Source organism: Mytilus trossulus, chromosome 8 (assembly GCF_036588685.1).
Source record: "Mytilus trossulus isolate FHL-02 chromosome 8, PNRI_Mtr1.1.1.hap1, whole genome shotgun sequence".
NCBI classification, from domain to species: domain Eukaryota; kingdom Metazoa; phylum Mollusca; class Bivalvia; order Mytilida; family Mytilidae; genus Mytilus; species Mytilus trossulus.
Genome location: NC_086380.1, coordinates 12,678,221 through 12,696,968, shown reverse-complemented (window position 1 = coordinate 12,696,968; position 18,748 = coordinate 12,678,221). Strand labels below are relative to the sequence as shown.

The window sequence follows — 18,748 nt, the reverse complement described above, 5'->3', positions numbered from 1 at the left end:
TTTGTTAAACTAGAGTATTGCTTCATAGTGTATGTCCCAGCAAGGAGGTATTACTAACAGATGTTCGATGTGGTTCATCACCAGTGTTTGCGTTTCTGTCTTAGCACCTTTTAATCTCACTAGTTGAGAGTAGTATGTAAAGACTGACGAGCACTCACTTTCTAACAGACTTTTGAAGCGTGATCTTCAATAAGATGTCAAGATAAACACATATTCAGTATATCAGGTTTATGATCGTGTTTATGATATGTTGTGATTCACTTTTATGCTTACAGCCTATACAACATACTAAAATTAAAACGCCAATAATTTTCAAGGTTTTAAACGTAATGAGGAATTAGAAAATACCCCATTCAAAATTTGTTTTTCTATGAGTTCCGAGTCGTGTTAGAATCCATTGAAATACGGTTGTAGACCGAGAACTAACAATGCCCTGGATGATTTTGATATATCTGTGATAAAAGAATAATTGTTAAATAATTAAAAAAATTTTAAAATAAAAAACATTTGAAAGATGACAATGAATTACATAAAATTAAATATTGTTAAACCAAAATATAGAAAACCTTTTAATGATTTTCTGTGTAGAAAACACTAGCGTGTTATTTCTAGGTGCCGTATTGACCATACTAGAATATAAAACATGTAAATAAACTCATCATAGATACCAGGACTAAACGAGTAAGTTCGGTAAGGGCCATATTTGGCCCCAATTATAAAGTTCATAGTCAAAAGACAATACATGTTTTAAGTTGCCTTAAAGATATGTTAGAAAGTTAAACAAAACTGTTTTTGTCTAAGTTTAATTCTAACACGTTGATTTTTACATCCAAAAAAGGTCAAGATAAGAGATTTTGGTGAAATTTGACAAAATCAGCTAGATTTCAAATAAAGGACAAGGAAACATAGAGCACATGCGTTGACAAGCTTAAGATTCAAATAAGACATGTGAAATGTCTTCACAAACATTATTTTTAGAGATCTTTGTTGTCGACGTATGCGCTCTATGTTTCCTGTCGAATAATCTATGGAAATTTAACCATTTTCATTGATTTTTTCGTGAAAAATCAATATGAGTACAACTTGTGACGTCATACTGAAACGCAGAAACGTAAAATTTTCAACAAAATGGTTTATATCCTAGCTAGTCAATGTGTTAGCTTTAATTAATCATGATATTGGTCGATAAATCCGAATTTGAAATTTACCCTAAAAAGGGTTGCCATTTTAGGACCTTATCGAACATACTCCTTTAGTATATATGCCAGACGCCCGTTTCGTAAAGGGGTATCTTCTGAAAAAGAAGTTGAACCAGAGTGTATACCTGGCAACGGAAACGGAAAGTATAGTTTGAACAAGGTTTTGGTTATCCCAGATGCTTAGTAAGACCAAACAACAAATTGGCAGTATTTGGCCACAGCCTTTAATATTATTATTCTCATAATTTATACATTTTGTATATAACTGAAAAAAGAGGTTACCCGCATATTGCTGATTATGGCAACCGTACTGTCATATATATATATATATATATATATAAATTACTACCACAGATAATGGTAACTGAAGATAGGATTAAAACAATTTGGAAATCACCGTGGGAACACAGGTGATGGATCGAAACCCTTACATTGTTCATCTAGATCTGTAGTAAATGATCCTATTCATAAAACAAAATGTTTTTTGATGCAGCGAATTATGCAAATCACAGGCCTAATAAATTCAAAGTCTTTGTTGGAAGGTTCGATAACTTCAATCAGACTTCCTCACAGGTCCTGTCTGTCCAATGGCCAAATACATATAGGTGTTCAAACAATTGACAACTGAAACATCACCTGAAATTATAAATTACAACACAGGCAGTATCTTATTCTAATACATTCTTTTTACAATAAATATACATTTTGGGAGGAGGGAGGGATTTTGAATAAAATTTTCCTCTGATAACAACAAGTTATTTTAAAAGCAGCCTCTCCTGTTGGACCCGAATTAAAAAAGGATCGTGACGTCAATTTGTATGGTTCACTAACCACCAATGAAATTTGAGTTTTCTTAAACTCACTTATAACCAACCAATGTAATAGTACAGCGCACCGTGATAACTGAATTTAAGTACAGGACTTAAATTCTATTATCCCAGATGCTTAGTAAGACCAAACAACAAATTGGCAGTATTTGGCCACAGCCTTTAATATTATTATTCTCATAATTTATACATGTTGTTTATAACTGAAAAAAGAGGTTACCCGCATATTGCTGATTATGGCAACCGTACTGTCATATATATATATATATATAAATTACTACCACAGATAATGGTAACTGAAGATAGGATTAAAACAATTTGGAAATCACCGTGGGAACACAGGCCTTACATTGTTCATCTAGATCTGTAGTAAATGATCCTATTCATAAAACAAAATGTTTTTTGATGCAGCGAATTATGCCAGATTGACAGTGAAACAGAATAATGATTCATTGTAACTCGCCATATAATGGAGGTTCGCTGCCAAGCTGTGAGCCAAATACATCCACAAAAAAATCAAAGAAAACTTTCAAGTTACATGTAACTAAATGTACTAGTAAAGTTGCTCAATAAATCGTAAAAAACTGCATATATCTACAGTAAAAATTTACACACAAGATCAATTATACAAAGTTTGTCTTAGGTAACAATATTGTATTTATACACTGAGACAAAAACACAAAACAAAACAACATATTTCATACTTATATATCAGTAGAGGGGAAAACATGACCATTGGTTTTAGCATGAAAAACTAAAGACCACCTTGAAAAAAAAATTGTTATTTTCTATGACAGACAAATGCACCCCATCAGATTTATACATGTTTCAGTCCTAGAAATGTCTGGATAGCATATTAAACAATAACCACCAGATTCCAATATATAGTTAGCTACTGTCTTATTAACCCTGTAATAGGCTGTATCTACACTTTAGAATATCTCCGTTTAAACGAGGCAACATTTGGGACCACACAATTTTAGTGTCAGGCAAGTCCTTTGAAATAAAGGTCATAGCTTGTATCAACTTTTCTCTTAAAGTTTTCAGTTTTAATATTCCCTAAATCATAGCACCTACATGTACGACTAGAAATTTAGGATTGGAGGATCTTAAAACAACCTTTAAACAACTTAACTGCATAACTGGAGGAACAAATAAACAATAGAATTCAAATTTAAATAGAAGTAATTCTTGGTAATAGGCAATCTTGAATCCCCAATTTTGGCCTTGACCGGTAAACTCCCTCCATCATTTTTTATAATAAATTTGATTAAAATCGCCCAAGACATTCAATCTACTGAAAAAACTTATCCCTGCTAAATAACACTTAATAGAGGAATGCGAGTAACGCTTGAAACAAATAAGCTATAAAATTGCACAATTCATACAAAGGTATTGGCCATACATTTTATAAACCAAACAATTTTCTGAACTCATTAAAGGCCAATACACCTCTTTGATATGTTGTTTAGGTACTTTGAGCAACTGAACTACAAATGTATCTATAAGGGACCCAATTATAGTTTGAAATTTATGTTTAAATCTTCTGGTATCCCTGCTGGGGTCGTTCTGGCTGTTGATTTGGTCTTATTTGCGAAGGCAAATTATTTTGTGTGAATTGACAGTTTATAACCGAGTGAACACCATGACATTGTATACATGCATGACTATATTGACAAAATGAATTGAAACATTCGCCGTTATAATTAAAGGCATAGCACTTGGACGTTTTATTCACATTTCTATTAGCAGAAAATGTATTGTAACCAGAAGAAACTACTTCCAAATTTTGTGTGCCAATACTATCAGCCATATATAATAACCAAAGCTCTGGGTCTACTATAGCCCATGAACTTGCCGGATCCAGTGTTTTGCGCAACCTAAATTGCTCATCATATAACTTCCAACCTAAATTATTTGGATTTCTTTTTGCACCCAAACGTACAACTGACATGTATTTAAGTAAATCTTGTAATCTACCTGAATGCACAGTACAATATACACTAACAAAAATGATAAATGCTGATGTCCATTGGTCAATAGACCCAATTTTGTTTTGCATATTTTCTGTTTGCACAATAAATTCACCCCCTCTAAAAACAAGCTTTTGTGTAGCCTGCTGAGTATTGTTAATCAACAAAATGCCTAAATCAATAAATTCACTTTTCTGAATTTTTTCTCTAATACTTTGAGAAACATTTAAAGCAATATTAGCATGCATGCTGGGTATCTGAATAGGGTGATCAAAAGTACTAAATGGCATTGTAAAACTTGAGGCACCATTAGTATTACCTAAGGAATGTTCTGGAGGATCTTGACTGGTTACAGTGTTGCACACTCTTTGGTCTGGTAGTGGTACTCTTGAGTATAAAAGGGTATTAGCTGTGCTCGTCAAATCGACTGGCCCTGTACTTGCACTGGTATATATGCCTGCCCCTGTCTGTGAAAACAACATTGGGTATGTACATGTACCAGTAGAACTAGTAATGGGTATGAATGGTGTACCAGTATCAACTGTAGGCAACTGTGGTGCAGTTACTGACATAGTGTCAGGTACTCTCTGGTTAGCCTTTTTCCTTGCTGATGCAGCAGCCACTATTGGCAAATTTTTCCTTTTCCTGGCTGACCGCCCGAGCTGTGCTGACATGACTCCTAAAAGAATAACTAGAATTTAAAAACAAAAAACACTCTGAATATTCGGTTAATCCAGATTGATTATTGCTTGATTAAATGTCCAGTAGAAAATATCACACATGTGTAATTAATATATATATACAAAAAACTTTTACTTTTCTACACTGGTTAGAGGTATAGGGGGAGGGTTGAGATCTCACAAACATGTTTAACCCCGCCGCATTTTTGCGCCTGTCCCAAGTCAGGAGCCTCTGGCCTTTGTTAGTCTTTTATTATTTAAATTTTAGTTTCTTGTGTACAATTTGGAAATTAGTATGGCGTTCATTATCACTGAACTAGTATATATTTGTTTAGGGGCAAGCTGAAGGACGCCTCCGGGTGCGGGAATTTCTCGCTACATTGAAGACCTGTTGGTGACCTTCTGCTGTTGTGTTTTTTTTATTTTGGTCGGGTTGTTGTCTCTTTGACACATTCCCCATTTCCATTCTCAATTTTATAAAGTATAATACTGATGTACAGTACATGTATCACAAAATAGCTAAATTAAATTAAATAGGCTGTGACCGGTTTATTATTTAAAAGAAGACAGTACTATTAATAAGGTTGTGTGAATTTCATGTAACTCTGTACTCCATTATCCATCAGGAACACCAATATTCGATAACTATTTGACTTTATGTTATTGTTTACATTTTAAAAGTACCAATTGACCTCATGTACACCGGTGAAACTCGTTCATAGAAGGCGTAACAACGGAGACTAGTGTATTTATTATTAAGTGGATTCTTGTTCCTCGAACAGAAGTTTTGCAAATAATATGCATACATGTAATGCACACGTTCCCACATCTGACACCATGTACAGAAAAAAATGTATAAAGTTGGCTTCAGCTTTTAAGTGATAGAACTCAGTACGAACTACATATATAATAACAATACAAAGCATTATGGGTACATTCCATTTAAGTGTGTAAATAAACAATAACTAAATTAAGTATGCGGACCAGGACGCGTCTTATAAATTTAAGTATTGAAACACATTAATGTGGGCGTGTAGCCGCGATGACATTCTCCTTTCACCTGATAATGGACCCAATCAACGAACTGAATATTTTGCCATGGCTCAAGTTCGCAAACCAACACACGAATAATAAATTTCAGCCATGTGGTCGCCATACACATGTACATGTATCTTTGTTTTTGGATAATTAACGTCAATATTGTCTTTTATTGCACGAATCCTCGTTAATGTGCGTACAGCTATAACAATTCCTTTCAAAAATTATTATATAACATAAAATACTCCCTGACAATTTTTTGTTGAATAAAATTTTCCTCTGATAACAACAAGTTATTTTAAAAGCAGCCTCTCCTGTTGGACCCGAATTAAAAAAGGATCGTGACGTTAAATTGTATGGTTCACTAACCACCAATGAAATTTGAGTTTTCTTAAACTCACTAATAACCAACCAATGTAATAGTACAGCGCACCGTGATAACTGAATTTAAGTACAGGACTTAAATTCTATTAATTGTATTGACCTTGCTTTTGTCGTAGGACACATTGCAATGGCAATACAATGTATGATTTATTTCCAATAACACACAATGTTTCATCTTTAAAAGAAGTTGGATTATGTTGTAAAATATAAAATAGTGTTAAATTTGAAATGATTTTATTTATCATCACCTTATTTGTAAATAAGCAATTTGCTTGTAAATAGACTTTTGTTTTAGTATTCTAAATGATTTTTTTGTCTGATTTCAAAAAAATACTTTAAATTGCAAAAATATGACAATTTTTGCGCTGACAACAAAACAATCGAATAAATATTCAATAGGATTTATGTCTTTGAGTGGTAATTTAGTGACTGTAGGGCTGTGTTCACATTGGCCTAAACTCGATGTTGTGTTAGTGTAACTCACACATAAACTAAACATAATTACGTTCCCATTGATAAAACCCACTGTTTACAAGTAGTGTAAATCATATAGGTAAAGAGTACACAAAACTAGTCATTCAGAACTCATTTTTTATATAAATTTGATACTTATAACACTTAATAAAGTTCTTTACAGAAATATTTGTCTAAACTTGATATATTTATTTGTTATAAAACACTTTATGTAGCCTAATTCATCCCTTATCAAGACGAACAAGACTCATCCATCATCATTGCCGAACACATAATTCATTTGAAAAAGTCTTCCCGAATGGACTGGACGTACACACTGAAAGAAAAATTTGCCACTGGGTTTACTTAAAACAACGCTTCACTCATAAAAGCATTACTGAAAAAGGGTGAGGTTAATTGTTTGTTTGTGTAGTATCTCAGATTCTTTAAAAAAAGAAAGAAAAAAAACATCACTCTCTCATTTAACAACATATTAATTAGAGAAAAAATATTATTTGAAATACACAGAAATGTAGTGATCCTTAACATCACAATTCGTTTTCTTCGTCTGTAAGCACGCTGATGCCGCCTTACTACTTCAAATCTTTACTTCAAAACAAAATGGGGGGGGGGGGTGTTCTAAGTCAGAACTTTTTCTCGCGCAAAAGTTTATATTTATTAATTTTTCTATGGTACCAATTCAATATTTGACACTGTAATGTATGGGGAAACTTTGGATTCAGACTATTTATTCATTTTAATCATCTGTATGACCCGATTTTTTTTAATAAAATTTTAGTAAAATCACCCCCCTTTTCTTAAAGTCAAATAGTCGTTCCTTAACCGCTAGAAAAGTTGTTCAAAAATTTGAATTCTATTCTACGTAATGAACATTTAAATGACTTATAGTTTACAAGTGTGAACAAAACTTATGAACAGGTAGCTAAACAAGGTGTATAAATGTGAACAAATTTAATGTGAAACTAGCTATATAGTGTACGTTACATTTTACCAAATGTAAACATGTTTACTGTACACAGCGTTAAATGTGAACACGGCCTAAGTCTATAATGTTTCAATTCACATATAGAAAGTTATAATGGTTTTGAAGTTTGGTCGTTTGTTTTCTCCTGTATGACGTATTTAGTTAGACCTTTTATGAGACCAGGAATTCCGGTAGCATCTACAGCGCTTTTTACGACTACTTTTCCAAAAGCATATATGCCTTGACGAATTAATGACAGCACGTCGCCATTCTCTTCAACTTCATCCCGAACAGTTTTCCTGAGATCGACAGGTTTCATTTTGTCGTTTTCTATTGCAAGTTCTTCGATTCGTTTTTGCAGTTCTTCCTCGGCTTTCTTGTACATTTCGTCTGTGTAAAACGATTTACCATTGCTTTCGATCGTTTGTTCAACAATCTCCATCAACGTTTTTAACTGTTTCTTCATTTTATCAGTAGATTTAAGATTATTATTGAAAACCATGTACCTGCTTCCACATTGTTTAATGAGTTCTTTGAGAGGTTTTGGTGCACCGGCAATCATTTGTTCAATTGAGTCGTCTTTTTTTTATTGTATCGCCATGACTAAAAAGAATGATTACGAAGTCAACGAGTTTTTCTCCAAACTGATTAGTAAAGTGTAAAGCAGTATTCTCCTCCTCTTGTGTGAAGCGTACTGCAAGGGACATAACAAAAAGTATCACATGCGGACCAGGGGAGCTTACTCCGAGGCACTTAGCAATTTCCTTGTTCACATCATCGGCTTTTGATTTCGTGTCAAATAATCCTGGAGTATCGACAACAATTATTTTGTAAGGTTTTATTCCTGTGTCGAATGTACTTTCACCACGTGTGCAGTATCTAGTACATGATGAAAAATTATTTCCTGACTTAAAAACTTCTTTCCGTAGAATGCTATTTCCTGTCGCGCTTTTCCCACAACCAGTTTTCCCTATCATTACTATTCGTATTTCATCTTCTATTCCTACAAACAGTGAAATGCGTTAATCAGTTTTTGATTACATTCAACGTTTTACTTTATACCATTTATACTCATTTGATAATGATAATGAAACCTATTACCTCACATCTTTAACATGTTAAATGCATGTAAAATAACTACATCGAAACGGTGTCTACAATATTAACCTTATTTAGTGTTCATGTTTCTTCCAAACGAATTCGTTTCATTTTTTGTTCATTTTTAAGGGTTTCTAATATGGATGTAATCAAATAAATTTATAAGAGAGACTCTCTTATAAACTCATTATTGGACTGAAGCTCGACTTAGCATTTATTTACATTGATTTTTTTTATTATAAAATACCAGTTAGAGCAAATTACTGATTCAAGGTTTTTTTTATGTGTCGAGGTCAATAACACTTCTTTCCTTTCTTTATTACAAATGGGAAACGATTCCCAGAGGGTAATATTATATCTGCCTCCCTTTCGAAAACCTGAGACCTACTCTAGCTTTTGGCGAGGTTCGTGTTGCATAGTGTTAAGTTTTCTATGTTGTGTCTTGTGTAAGAACTTTTTTTCTGCTTGTATTTTTCTTTGACTATGCGGTATGGGTTTTGTTCATTGTTGAAGGCCTTTTAGCTACCCAAAGTTATAAGTTTCTTTGACATTTGGTATCTTGTAGAGAGTTGAATCATTGAGAGGCATACCGCATATTCATTTTTTATTTTTACCTCATTTTAATGGTTCAGTGGTTAAGTTTTTGTGTATCACGTTTTTTTCAAATTCTTTATATGTACATGTGTTATAAGTCAACTTAATTTGGAAATACAGTTACGATTAACATGGCCTCACTACAAAAGTCTATAAGTCTGAAAAGACCAGTTTTGTCTTAATTTGCATGAACTTTTACTTGGCATTCTCCAAAAGTATGACTCGTGTCTTAATTTTTCTTGACAAATTCTCATTTATATTAACTTTGTGTGAAATTTACTCGACATCTTCTCGACATTCTCAGAATGATCTTAGAATTTCTTGACAAATTCTTGACATATAAATACTGTCTTAAAATTTCTCGACATATTCTCGATATTCTTATTTTTTCTCAGTATGGTATGACCTATCCTGAACATTTTTCATAGTGTCTTGAATTTACTTGACAGTTCTGAAATATACAAATCATGATCAATAAACATGATTTAAATTTAATCTTTATTTATCTTTTTATAATATACGGTTGTTTCAAGTTACACTTCTTACAACAAAAATAAAAGTTTGGCATGTAAAATAATTCAAAGTTTGGGTATATGAATATTTTAACAAATGCAAATATGGCTATGAAATCTTAAGTATAAAATAATTCAAATGTAGGTGTAGTGATATAATTTAAATGTGGAGTTTTAAATTAATTTTGATTCCTAAATCTGATAAATTAAATGATTAAAACCTATCATACTGTAGACATATTTCATTCTAAATACATAATTTTCAATGTTAATATGGTAAATAATATTGTACAAAAGTGTGGTTAATATAAATAGAAAATCATGATGATATGCATATCATTCATGTAACAGAAGTAAACTTTGTTTAATGTCATCGTATGGAATATATATCAAGTATTACACATGGACATGATGTTCCCCATAAAATTAAGGTACATTTTGTATTACACACCCCAGAGTACACGCAACTGTCAAATAAAAATGACTGCTTTACCTGTAATCTGTCATACAACTTATCAGTTGACTGACAATTCCACTACAATTGGGAAAGTTTGCTGATAGATAAAATGTAAATCATCATTTTGATATAAAAAATTTGAACTAAAATGGATTTTCTTCATCAAAATTATGAATTTAATTATTTTAACATGAACAGAAATTGAATAATTCGCAAAGATTAAAAGACAATTATAATCAATGCCAGGAATAATAATAAAAAAATGTATTCATAATCGGTCCCATCAATGGTCTTAGGAAATGGATCTCAAACCGACATGCAAAATATAGATCTTAACATTTTTTTTCTAATCAGGAGTTTTGATATATGATTCTAAAATTCAATATTCAAATTCGAATAAAAATGTTTTTGGGTTGTTCTGAAAAATGAATAAGGTTTTTAAATCAAGACGGGAACAAATTCTTCGACATAAACGACCCCCCTTTTTACCTCTTTCTGTAGCCATACAAACCCAAAAGATGAATTGTGGGGTCTAAAAAAGACACATGGTCACATTTTAAAACTGCTTACAAGACACTTATTTTAGGAAAGCAAATTGCTGTAAGTCAGTAACTTCGACTTATATCCAAGTGAAACAATTAATTATTCTAAGCGTTTAATAAAACTCAATCAAAATTAAACTACATGGGGGATTGTTCAGGGTATACCATCTTAGTAACACCCAAATGGTGTCTTACTTTACAAAATTAATCCTTGATTCTTCAAAATTTAGTTAAGCTATTATAAAAGGGATTATATCACAGCAACACGTTTCAGGCGAAATGTATACTGTTGAGATAGTGTCAAGACATTATTAAGACGGCCAAGAATGTGTCGAGATATATTCATACAGCTTTAAGACTGTCAAGAATGTGTCAAGACATTTTCAGACATTATTTAGAATAGTAAGAATATGTCAAGACAGATCAAGACAAATTTAAGACAGTCAAGACTTGTTCGAGACTAATCCAGATTTCTTATACAGGAAGTGTCGGGAAATTTCAAGACAAAGTTCATACTGTCAAGCCTCTTGTCAAGAAAAACCAAGAACTTTATTAGACAAATTCATATATGTCAAGAATTTCAAAAAGGTATTCAGACAAATTAAGAATGTCGAGTAAAACTTCATGCAAATTCAGAAAAAAATTGGTCTTTTCAACTTATTGACTTTTGTAGAGCCTTTTATAGCTGATTATGCGATAAAGGCTTTGCTCATAGGCTGTAGGTGACATATTTATGCTAATTTTTATGTCATTTGGTCTCTTGTTGTGAGTTGTCTCATTGACAATTATATCACATCTTCTCTTTTTTATATGTCAGTCTGGCAGGTTTTATTTGACATTGACGTCATTTTCACAGTTCATTGCTAAGTGTTACGTTTTTATTGTTTTGTTAATTTTTCTTAAACTATAACCTCTAGGTCACCAATTTTTGTTTTATGGAATGATAAAACGGAATATTTATTTGGTAATTATCATCTGACCCTGACCTCATTTTCATAGTGCATTGGTCAATCTTAAGTTTGTTCCTTATATACTATATATGCAATAGGTCAGCTATATTCAAAGTAAAGGTGGATTGTATGGTTTTCTTTCTGTGTCTCATTGTTCATCTGACGCTCAAATAATTGTTCACTAGTTAAGCATTCCTGGATAAGTCTGTTTCTATGAAACTATAAGTAATAGGTCAACTTTTTTGTGTGTATTGAATGATTGTATAGTTTACGTGAATTTCCAGTTTGGACTACGTGACCTTACCATAATTTCCCTGGTTCTTGTTATATTTATGTGATACTTGAAGTAAAGCTTTATTTTTATGAGTAATGCAGGCCAATATTTCAGTGTATATGTATATACTCTTGTTAACTTAGGCATTATATTCCCTGACGTAAATAAGAATGTATGTCGTTACTGTAAAATTGACTTTCGACTTATCTGAACGATCGTTAATGGCTAATGGCTTTTCTCTGCTTGCATGCTTAATATTATTGTTAGTATTTGATTTGAAATGTAACTAATGGCGTTTATCTTCAAAAGACACATCGAATACGTAATATACTTCAATCGTTTCCTTAAGTATTCATAAAAAAAAAATCATTTTAAATACCTTCAAAGGAACTCGATGGTTTGTTCCCCATTTCAACAACCTTTATATATCTATTCAGCAGTACTTCTACAACAACGAAAAACATTACCGGATTAAACAGCTTTTATATATATCTCTTATTGTTTGACGTTAACGTTTGAGAATTTTCTCGATGTTGAAAATGCACTCATAAATGAATTATATAGACTTCAGAAATAGCCACCTCGTAGAAGCACACGAAAACTGATTGCATAAATTGGGCGAGTCTGTTGAAAATCTCGGAGCAGCAAGGCCCCAGTTAAGCAGAAAGAAGGCATGCTGAAATGCCTAAACGATAGGTGAAATATTATGTTACGGCAATATACATAAGGGAAACAAAACTCTGAAATCAAAACCAACGGATAGACAAGACTTGAAAGCCTAAAGAGGTATATATCTATTGGAAAGAAAACCATCCATTAACAAATAACCCTGTACATACTAGGTATAAGTGAATGCAGATCGCCAGGGTTTGGAAAAAATTGACAAATACAGGAGAATACAATAATATACTCTATTAGAACAGGTGACAAATTCCGAGAAAAAGTTGCCATCATCCTCAACAAATCAGCGTCCAAATCACTCATAGAGTACAATTCAATGAACGAATAAGAACAAAGACATCAATCATCCAAGTCTATTCTAAAACAAATTAAGCTGCTACAGAAACAAAGACGGAATTCTATAAAAAGCTCTAGCTAAGATAGAAAATATCCCCCAAGAAAACCTTACAATCCTTAGTAGAGATTTCATTGCTCACGCGGGACAAGATAACAGAGGTTTTGAGAGAATACATGGCCGCAGAATCATGAACGAAAACGAAAGACATCTAGTAAATTGTGTGGGCTGAACAATCTTGTAATATGTGGAACATTGTTCCGACATAGGGAGATCAATAAGCTGGAGGCAGCGATAAAAATCAGAATGACTGTATAGCAATGAACGGTAAATGGAGAAGATCCAAGATGTGAAAGTAAGACGATGTGATGTTGTGGGTATTAACCATCATCTTGTCACATAAAACATTAAACTCAAACTTATGAGATCATCATTGCAGGGTACAGATATTTCACACCGGAAATCGTTGGCCGTGTTTACACCAAAGGCTGTGTACAGTAAACATGTTTACATTTGATTTTATGTAATGTACACTAGTTTCACATTAAATTTGTTCACATCTATACACCTTGTTTAGCTACCTATATATACGTTTTGTTCACACTTGTAAACTATATGCCATTTAAATGTTCATTACTTCAAATTTTCAAACAACTTTTCTAGCAGTAATAGAACGATCATTTTACTTTAAAAAACAGGAGGGTGATTTTACCAAAATTTGATGAAAAAAATTCGTGTCATACCGATGATTAGAATAGACAAATATTCTGAATCCATAGTTTGCCCATACATAATAGTGTCAATTATTGAATTGGTACCATAGAAAAATAAATAAATATAAACTTTCGAGCGAGAAAAAATTCTGACTCAGAACCCCACTTTTTTAAATAAAGTGGTTGCTCCTTTAAGAAAGCCATTTTGGATGATTTGAAGTAGTTTAAAGATGTCTCGATTACGCATTAAAAATGTAGGCTGCATCAGCTTGCTTACAGACAAGACGAAAAAATAGAATTGCGATGTCAAGGGTCACTACACTACATTTCTATCTTTTCTGTTTGTTTCAAATGGTATTTTTCTCCAAGGAGTATTTAGCAAAGGAGGGGTTTATGTTTTTTTTCTAACTATATTTTAACGGACCTGAGATACTGAACAAACAAACAATTAGCATCACCATTTTTCAGTAATACATTTATGAGTGAATCGTTGTTTGAGAAAAGACCAGTGGCAAATATCAATGTCAGGGTGTACGTTCAGTCGATTCGGGAAGACCTTTTCAAATGAAGTATGTGTTCGGCAATAATGATGGATACATCTTGTCTGTCTTGATAAGGGGTTAATAAGGCTACGTAAAGTGTTTTTATTACAAATAAATATATCAAATTTTGACAAATATTTCTGCAAAACACTTTATAAGAAAGTGTTATAAGTATCAATTTATATAAAAATTGCTTCTTTTTTAAATTTACATGGGAAAAGTTCTGAATGCCTAGTTTTGTGTACACTTAACCTACACAAGGCCTACATTGACTATCGACTGCATGTAGACAAAACATGATTTACACTACATGTAAACATTGAGTTTAATCAATGAGAACGTAATTATGTTTAGTCATGTGTGAGTTTCACTAACACAACACCGAGTTTATGTCAATGTGGACACGGCCTTAGACACATGAAAACTAACCATGACATTAAAACTGAAGAACGCTTTCAACTCCCACAAAGAAAATGTAACAACATGGAAGAAAGTGACACAGTAGATGAAAAATGGCAAGAGGTGGAAAATCTATCTAAAAAGAACAGTTTCAAACCTCAGGTTGCAAACGCCAAAAGCACAAAGAATTGATCAAATGAGAGAAATAGAATCTGATTGACAACACGAAAGAGCAAAAGAAACAGAACTTAAACTCTCACTATGATAGACTGAACGATATATTAATTCGTTAACAATCCAACTGTTATAAATATATAATGACAGCCACTAGAAAGATAAGTGTTGACAACTGGGCTGATGATACCCTCGGGGAAAAAACCTCCACCAGCAGTGGCATCCACCCAGTGGGGTAAATAGTTATCAAATGTACCAGGATTATAATTTAGTACGCCAGACGCGCGTTCTGTCTTCGTAAGACTCATTATTTACGATCATATCAAAATATTTATCAAGCCAAAGAAGTACGAAAGACGCGCGTTTCGTCTACATAAGACTCATCAGTGACGCTCATTTCAAAATACTTAACAAGCCAAACAAGTACGAAGTTGAAGAGCAGTGAGGATCCAAAATTTCAAAAAGATGTGCCAAATACGGCTTAGGTAATCTATTCCTGTGATAAGAAAATTATTAGTTTTTCGATAAATTCACAGTTTTGTAAACAGGAAATTTATAAAAATGACCACATAATTGATACTCATGTTAACACCGAAGTGCTGACTACTGAATATTAACTCATCATAGATACCAGGTCTTAATGTGGTATATACACCAGACGTGCGTTTCGGCTACAAAAGACTCATCAGTGACACTCGAATAAAAAAAAAAATGACCAAATAAATTGGACCTTCTTTTTTTGGTAGTATCCATAATTTCAAGTTAAGTGGAAAACATGAGAAACAGCATTCACCAAATGTGTTGTTGATAGAAAAAAAAGGCATTTTAATCAGCGCGACTTGTTGAATAGTCAAATAAATGCGTATCCCAAAGTTCTTTTTCTTGAAGTTTTATTTTACTCTTTTATCAAAAGATGGGATTTGAAAATTATGGAGCTTAAAATATATATCTTGTTTGCATTTATCATGCATAAAGCTACAAATGGTGGATACCATGTGTTTTTACAGCTAGCTATACCTCTCACTTGTATGCTTGACGACGCATGAAATTTAATTTCATTTTGACAACAATGTGTGAGATAATAATCACAGACGTTAAACAAACATTTAACAAATTTGGGAACAGCGGTCAATATTGTGTTATAGTCTTAATCACTATAAAAATGTAAAACAAACAACTGTGTCTAAAGAAAACGTCGGCTTTTCATCGACAAAGTGCTCTAGCAAACATGAAAGACAAGAATAAAAAAAACTGTAGAATAAAAACTCAAAGAAGGCATATACAAACAAAGATTCACACCATAAGGATATCACCAAAATTGTATAAACAGTACAATGAGTTTCAGATCACATATGCAGAGGCATTTGAGATACTACTGCTACAGGGGAGGAGAAATTTTAAATTTCGAAAATGAAATCTTCTGGTTTGTCATGAATGCTGGTACCGAGTTGACTACGTATGTCAAATACAAGCCCGACAGCCCAATATTAAGATTAAAATTCGATATTTCTATCTAAATGATAACTTTTGCATTCTTTTTAAAGCATACAGGATAATTTTGGATAACTTATAATACAAAACATTTTGCAAAACTTACCAGAATAGATTATAAATATGTCTGCCTTAAGGTTGAAATTGGCTTGTTATTGTTTCTTTTGTTACTGAATTATAATGTTTACATTTTTGAAACATAAATACGCGTCTGTCAATCGCATGAATAATTAACAGATATAAACGCAACGAGAATTATTCATCCATTTCACCGTTCTATTGTACTGGTTGTCACGCAAATTTGAAATATATTCAATACAACAATATCGAACCATAGACTACATATCAATTACAGTATGATAACTCGTTCGGTTTTTACTGTAGAAAGCTCGAGTTAATCGTTTAAATGAAATATTCAGTCAGTTTTTTTGTTTCCCTGAAAAGAAATTATCATCCATATACATGATATAGTTGATTATAAATGATACCGTGATTAAAACATTCGATGTGTTAATTGAATCATGACTAACGTAACGATTTTATTTATAATTTCTTATGTTCTCTTTCAATCAAGTTCATTCAGAAACTCTCAGGACTTCGTATATCACTGGTGTCAACGTGATGATCGTAACTGCAGTTCGATCATCCCAATATGGCGGACAGAAATATAGGGATATTTTAGAAGGCTTATTCCTCTACTGTAACAGCTTATTTTCAGATTTATATTATTTCAAGAAACATCTTTATAAGCATTGCCATTGAAATATTTTTCGGACAGAATTGAAAAGCAACACGAAGAATGAAAATCGCGATTCAAAAAATCACGATGATGATCGTAACTTTTATTTATTTTTATCAACGATGATCGTAACTTGTACTTACGATGATCGTAACTGTCTGCTCCCACGAAGCATTTTCTGATAAATATGAACAAATAAGCTGTCTTGTATGCGAAAAAATGTACGTTATCAGCTGATAATGAGATGATAATAAGGAACGATCACTGAGGGGAGGGTAAAGTCATATTTGTAAATGCACATATGGTAACGACTTCGAGAGATTTCTAATTTATCTAGTTCAATATTTAAATGCATTGGGGTTTAACAACTTTATATTGATTTCATATGTTTTATATAAATAAGGTATTGGACAGTTCATATTAATGACCAGTTAGTACCTTTCGAGGATCTTGTAATTTTGGGGAATTCAGACTTTATAGTTTCTTTTATCAACAGATTTACGATTTTTAAGGGAGAGGTTGAAAAAATAAAGCATTAAGAAGTGAAATCATATCTGTTGAATAAAAAACATTAACAACAATGAAACCGTCAATAAAGAGAGCTACAATTTGTTTTTATTTGGGGGATGGGCTAGGATGAATAATTTTGTCCTGCATTTTTATTTTGAACTCTCTATCCGTGTTTTTTTTAACTCTATTCGGTCCTGTTTTTTTCATCCTGATTTTTTGGCATAAATTGTCATCCTAACTTTTTGTTTGGCCAATATGTTCATCCGGCCTTTTTTCCCTAAAATCTCCTGTTCTGCCCTTTTCCAAATTTCATCCCGCCTTATAAATATCAAATGGTAGATCCCTTATTGATATGTTTTGCTTAACACAACTTATTCGACCAACTTCAATAGTACATGTAATATACCGTATAAATGTAAGAATTTGTAGCTTGAAAAATCTAATATGAACGTGTATACCATCAATTTCAACTTTTCCAACTTTTATAGGCCACAGTAGTTCAGTGGCCTAGCCAGAGATTTGAAAAAGGGATTTGGGACTGGCTGTCTAAGAGTAGGTACGCTACAGTCATGCTTCATAGATTCCCTTTACAATCAACCAAATTTCCCACACAAAAAGGTGATGCGAGCACCTTGACCCTCCCTCGTAGTCCGCCCCTGTAGTCTATCAGTTTTAAATAGTCATAGTTTGATTAGAAAAACCAAGACCAGGCAACAATTTAAAACCGATAGAAAGTCATCAAAATAATGTAACTTCATGCCCTCGTTTACTTTAATTAGTGAAAGTGTTGGCCTGTATTCTTAAACTGTATCATGAGAATGATATTTATATCAACTTCATATCCACGTAAATCTATTTTGAATATTAACTAAATAACTCATAAGAAAATAATATTGAGGACATTTGCATTTGCAAGTCTGCTAATTCCCCTCATATCATTTCTTTTCAGAATAGCGATTTTCATTTATTCTTTGTTTGATTTTGAAATAATATATCTTTTATCGTGACTGCTAAATATCATTTATCGGAAAGAAACATTCGCAATTTTGAGTTACGATCGTCTTTTTATAAAAACAAGTCAAAGTTACGATCATCTTTAGACAAAGTTACGATTATCATCGTGTTTTTTTGAATCTCGATTTTCGTTCTTCTGGTTGTTTTTCTATTATTTATGAAAAACACGTTCAACGGCAATGCTT

At 32.6% G+C, this 18,748-nt stretch overlaps 2 protein-coding genes across 2 annotated transcripts; both read right to left on the bottom strand.

Annotated features, from left to right (window-relative positions):
* Positions 1-2,375: 2,375 nt before the first annotated feature.
* On the bottom strand, positions 2,376-5,695 carry LOC134728305 (uncharacterized). Its single transcript, XM_063592873.1, has 2 exons — positions 5,486-5,695; positions 2,376-4,678 (listed from the first exon to the last, which is right to left on the bottom strand). The coding sequence occupies exon 2, from the start codon at positions 4,671-4,673 to the stop codon at positions 3,564-3,566; it is 1,110 nt and encodes a 369-aa protein (XP_063448943.1). The 5' UTR covers positions 4,674-4,678; positions 5,486-5,695; the 3' UTR covers positions 2,376-3,563.
* Positions 5,696-8,105: 2,410 nt separating this feature from the next.
* On the bottom strand, positions 8,106-8,516 carry LOC134727350 (uncharacterized). Its single transcript, XM_063591728.1, has one exon. It carries the CDS (start codon positions 8,514-8,516, stop codon positions 8,106-8,108), a length of 411 nt encoding a protein of 136 aa, XP_063447798.1.
* Positions 8,517-18,748: the final 10,232 nt, after the last annotated feature.

Excerpts from the sequence above, each read along its gene's own strand:
- LOC134728305 (XM_063592873.1), bottom strand. The coding sequence starts at position 4,673 with ATGTCAGCACAGCTCGGGCGGTCAGCCAGGAAAAGGAAAAATTTGCCA.
- LOC134727350 (XM_063591728.1), bottom strand. The coding sequence starts at position 8,516 with ATGATAGGGAAAACTGGTTGTGGGAAAAGCGCGACAGGAAATAGCATT.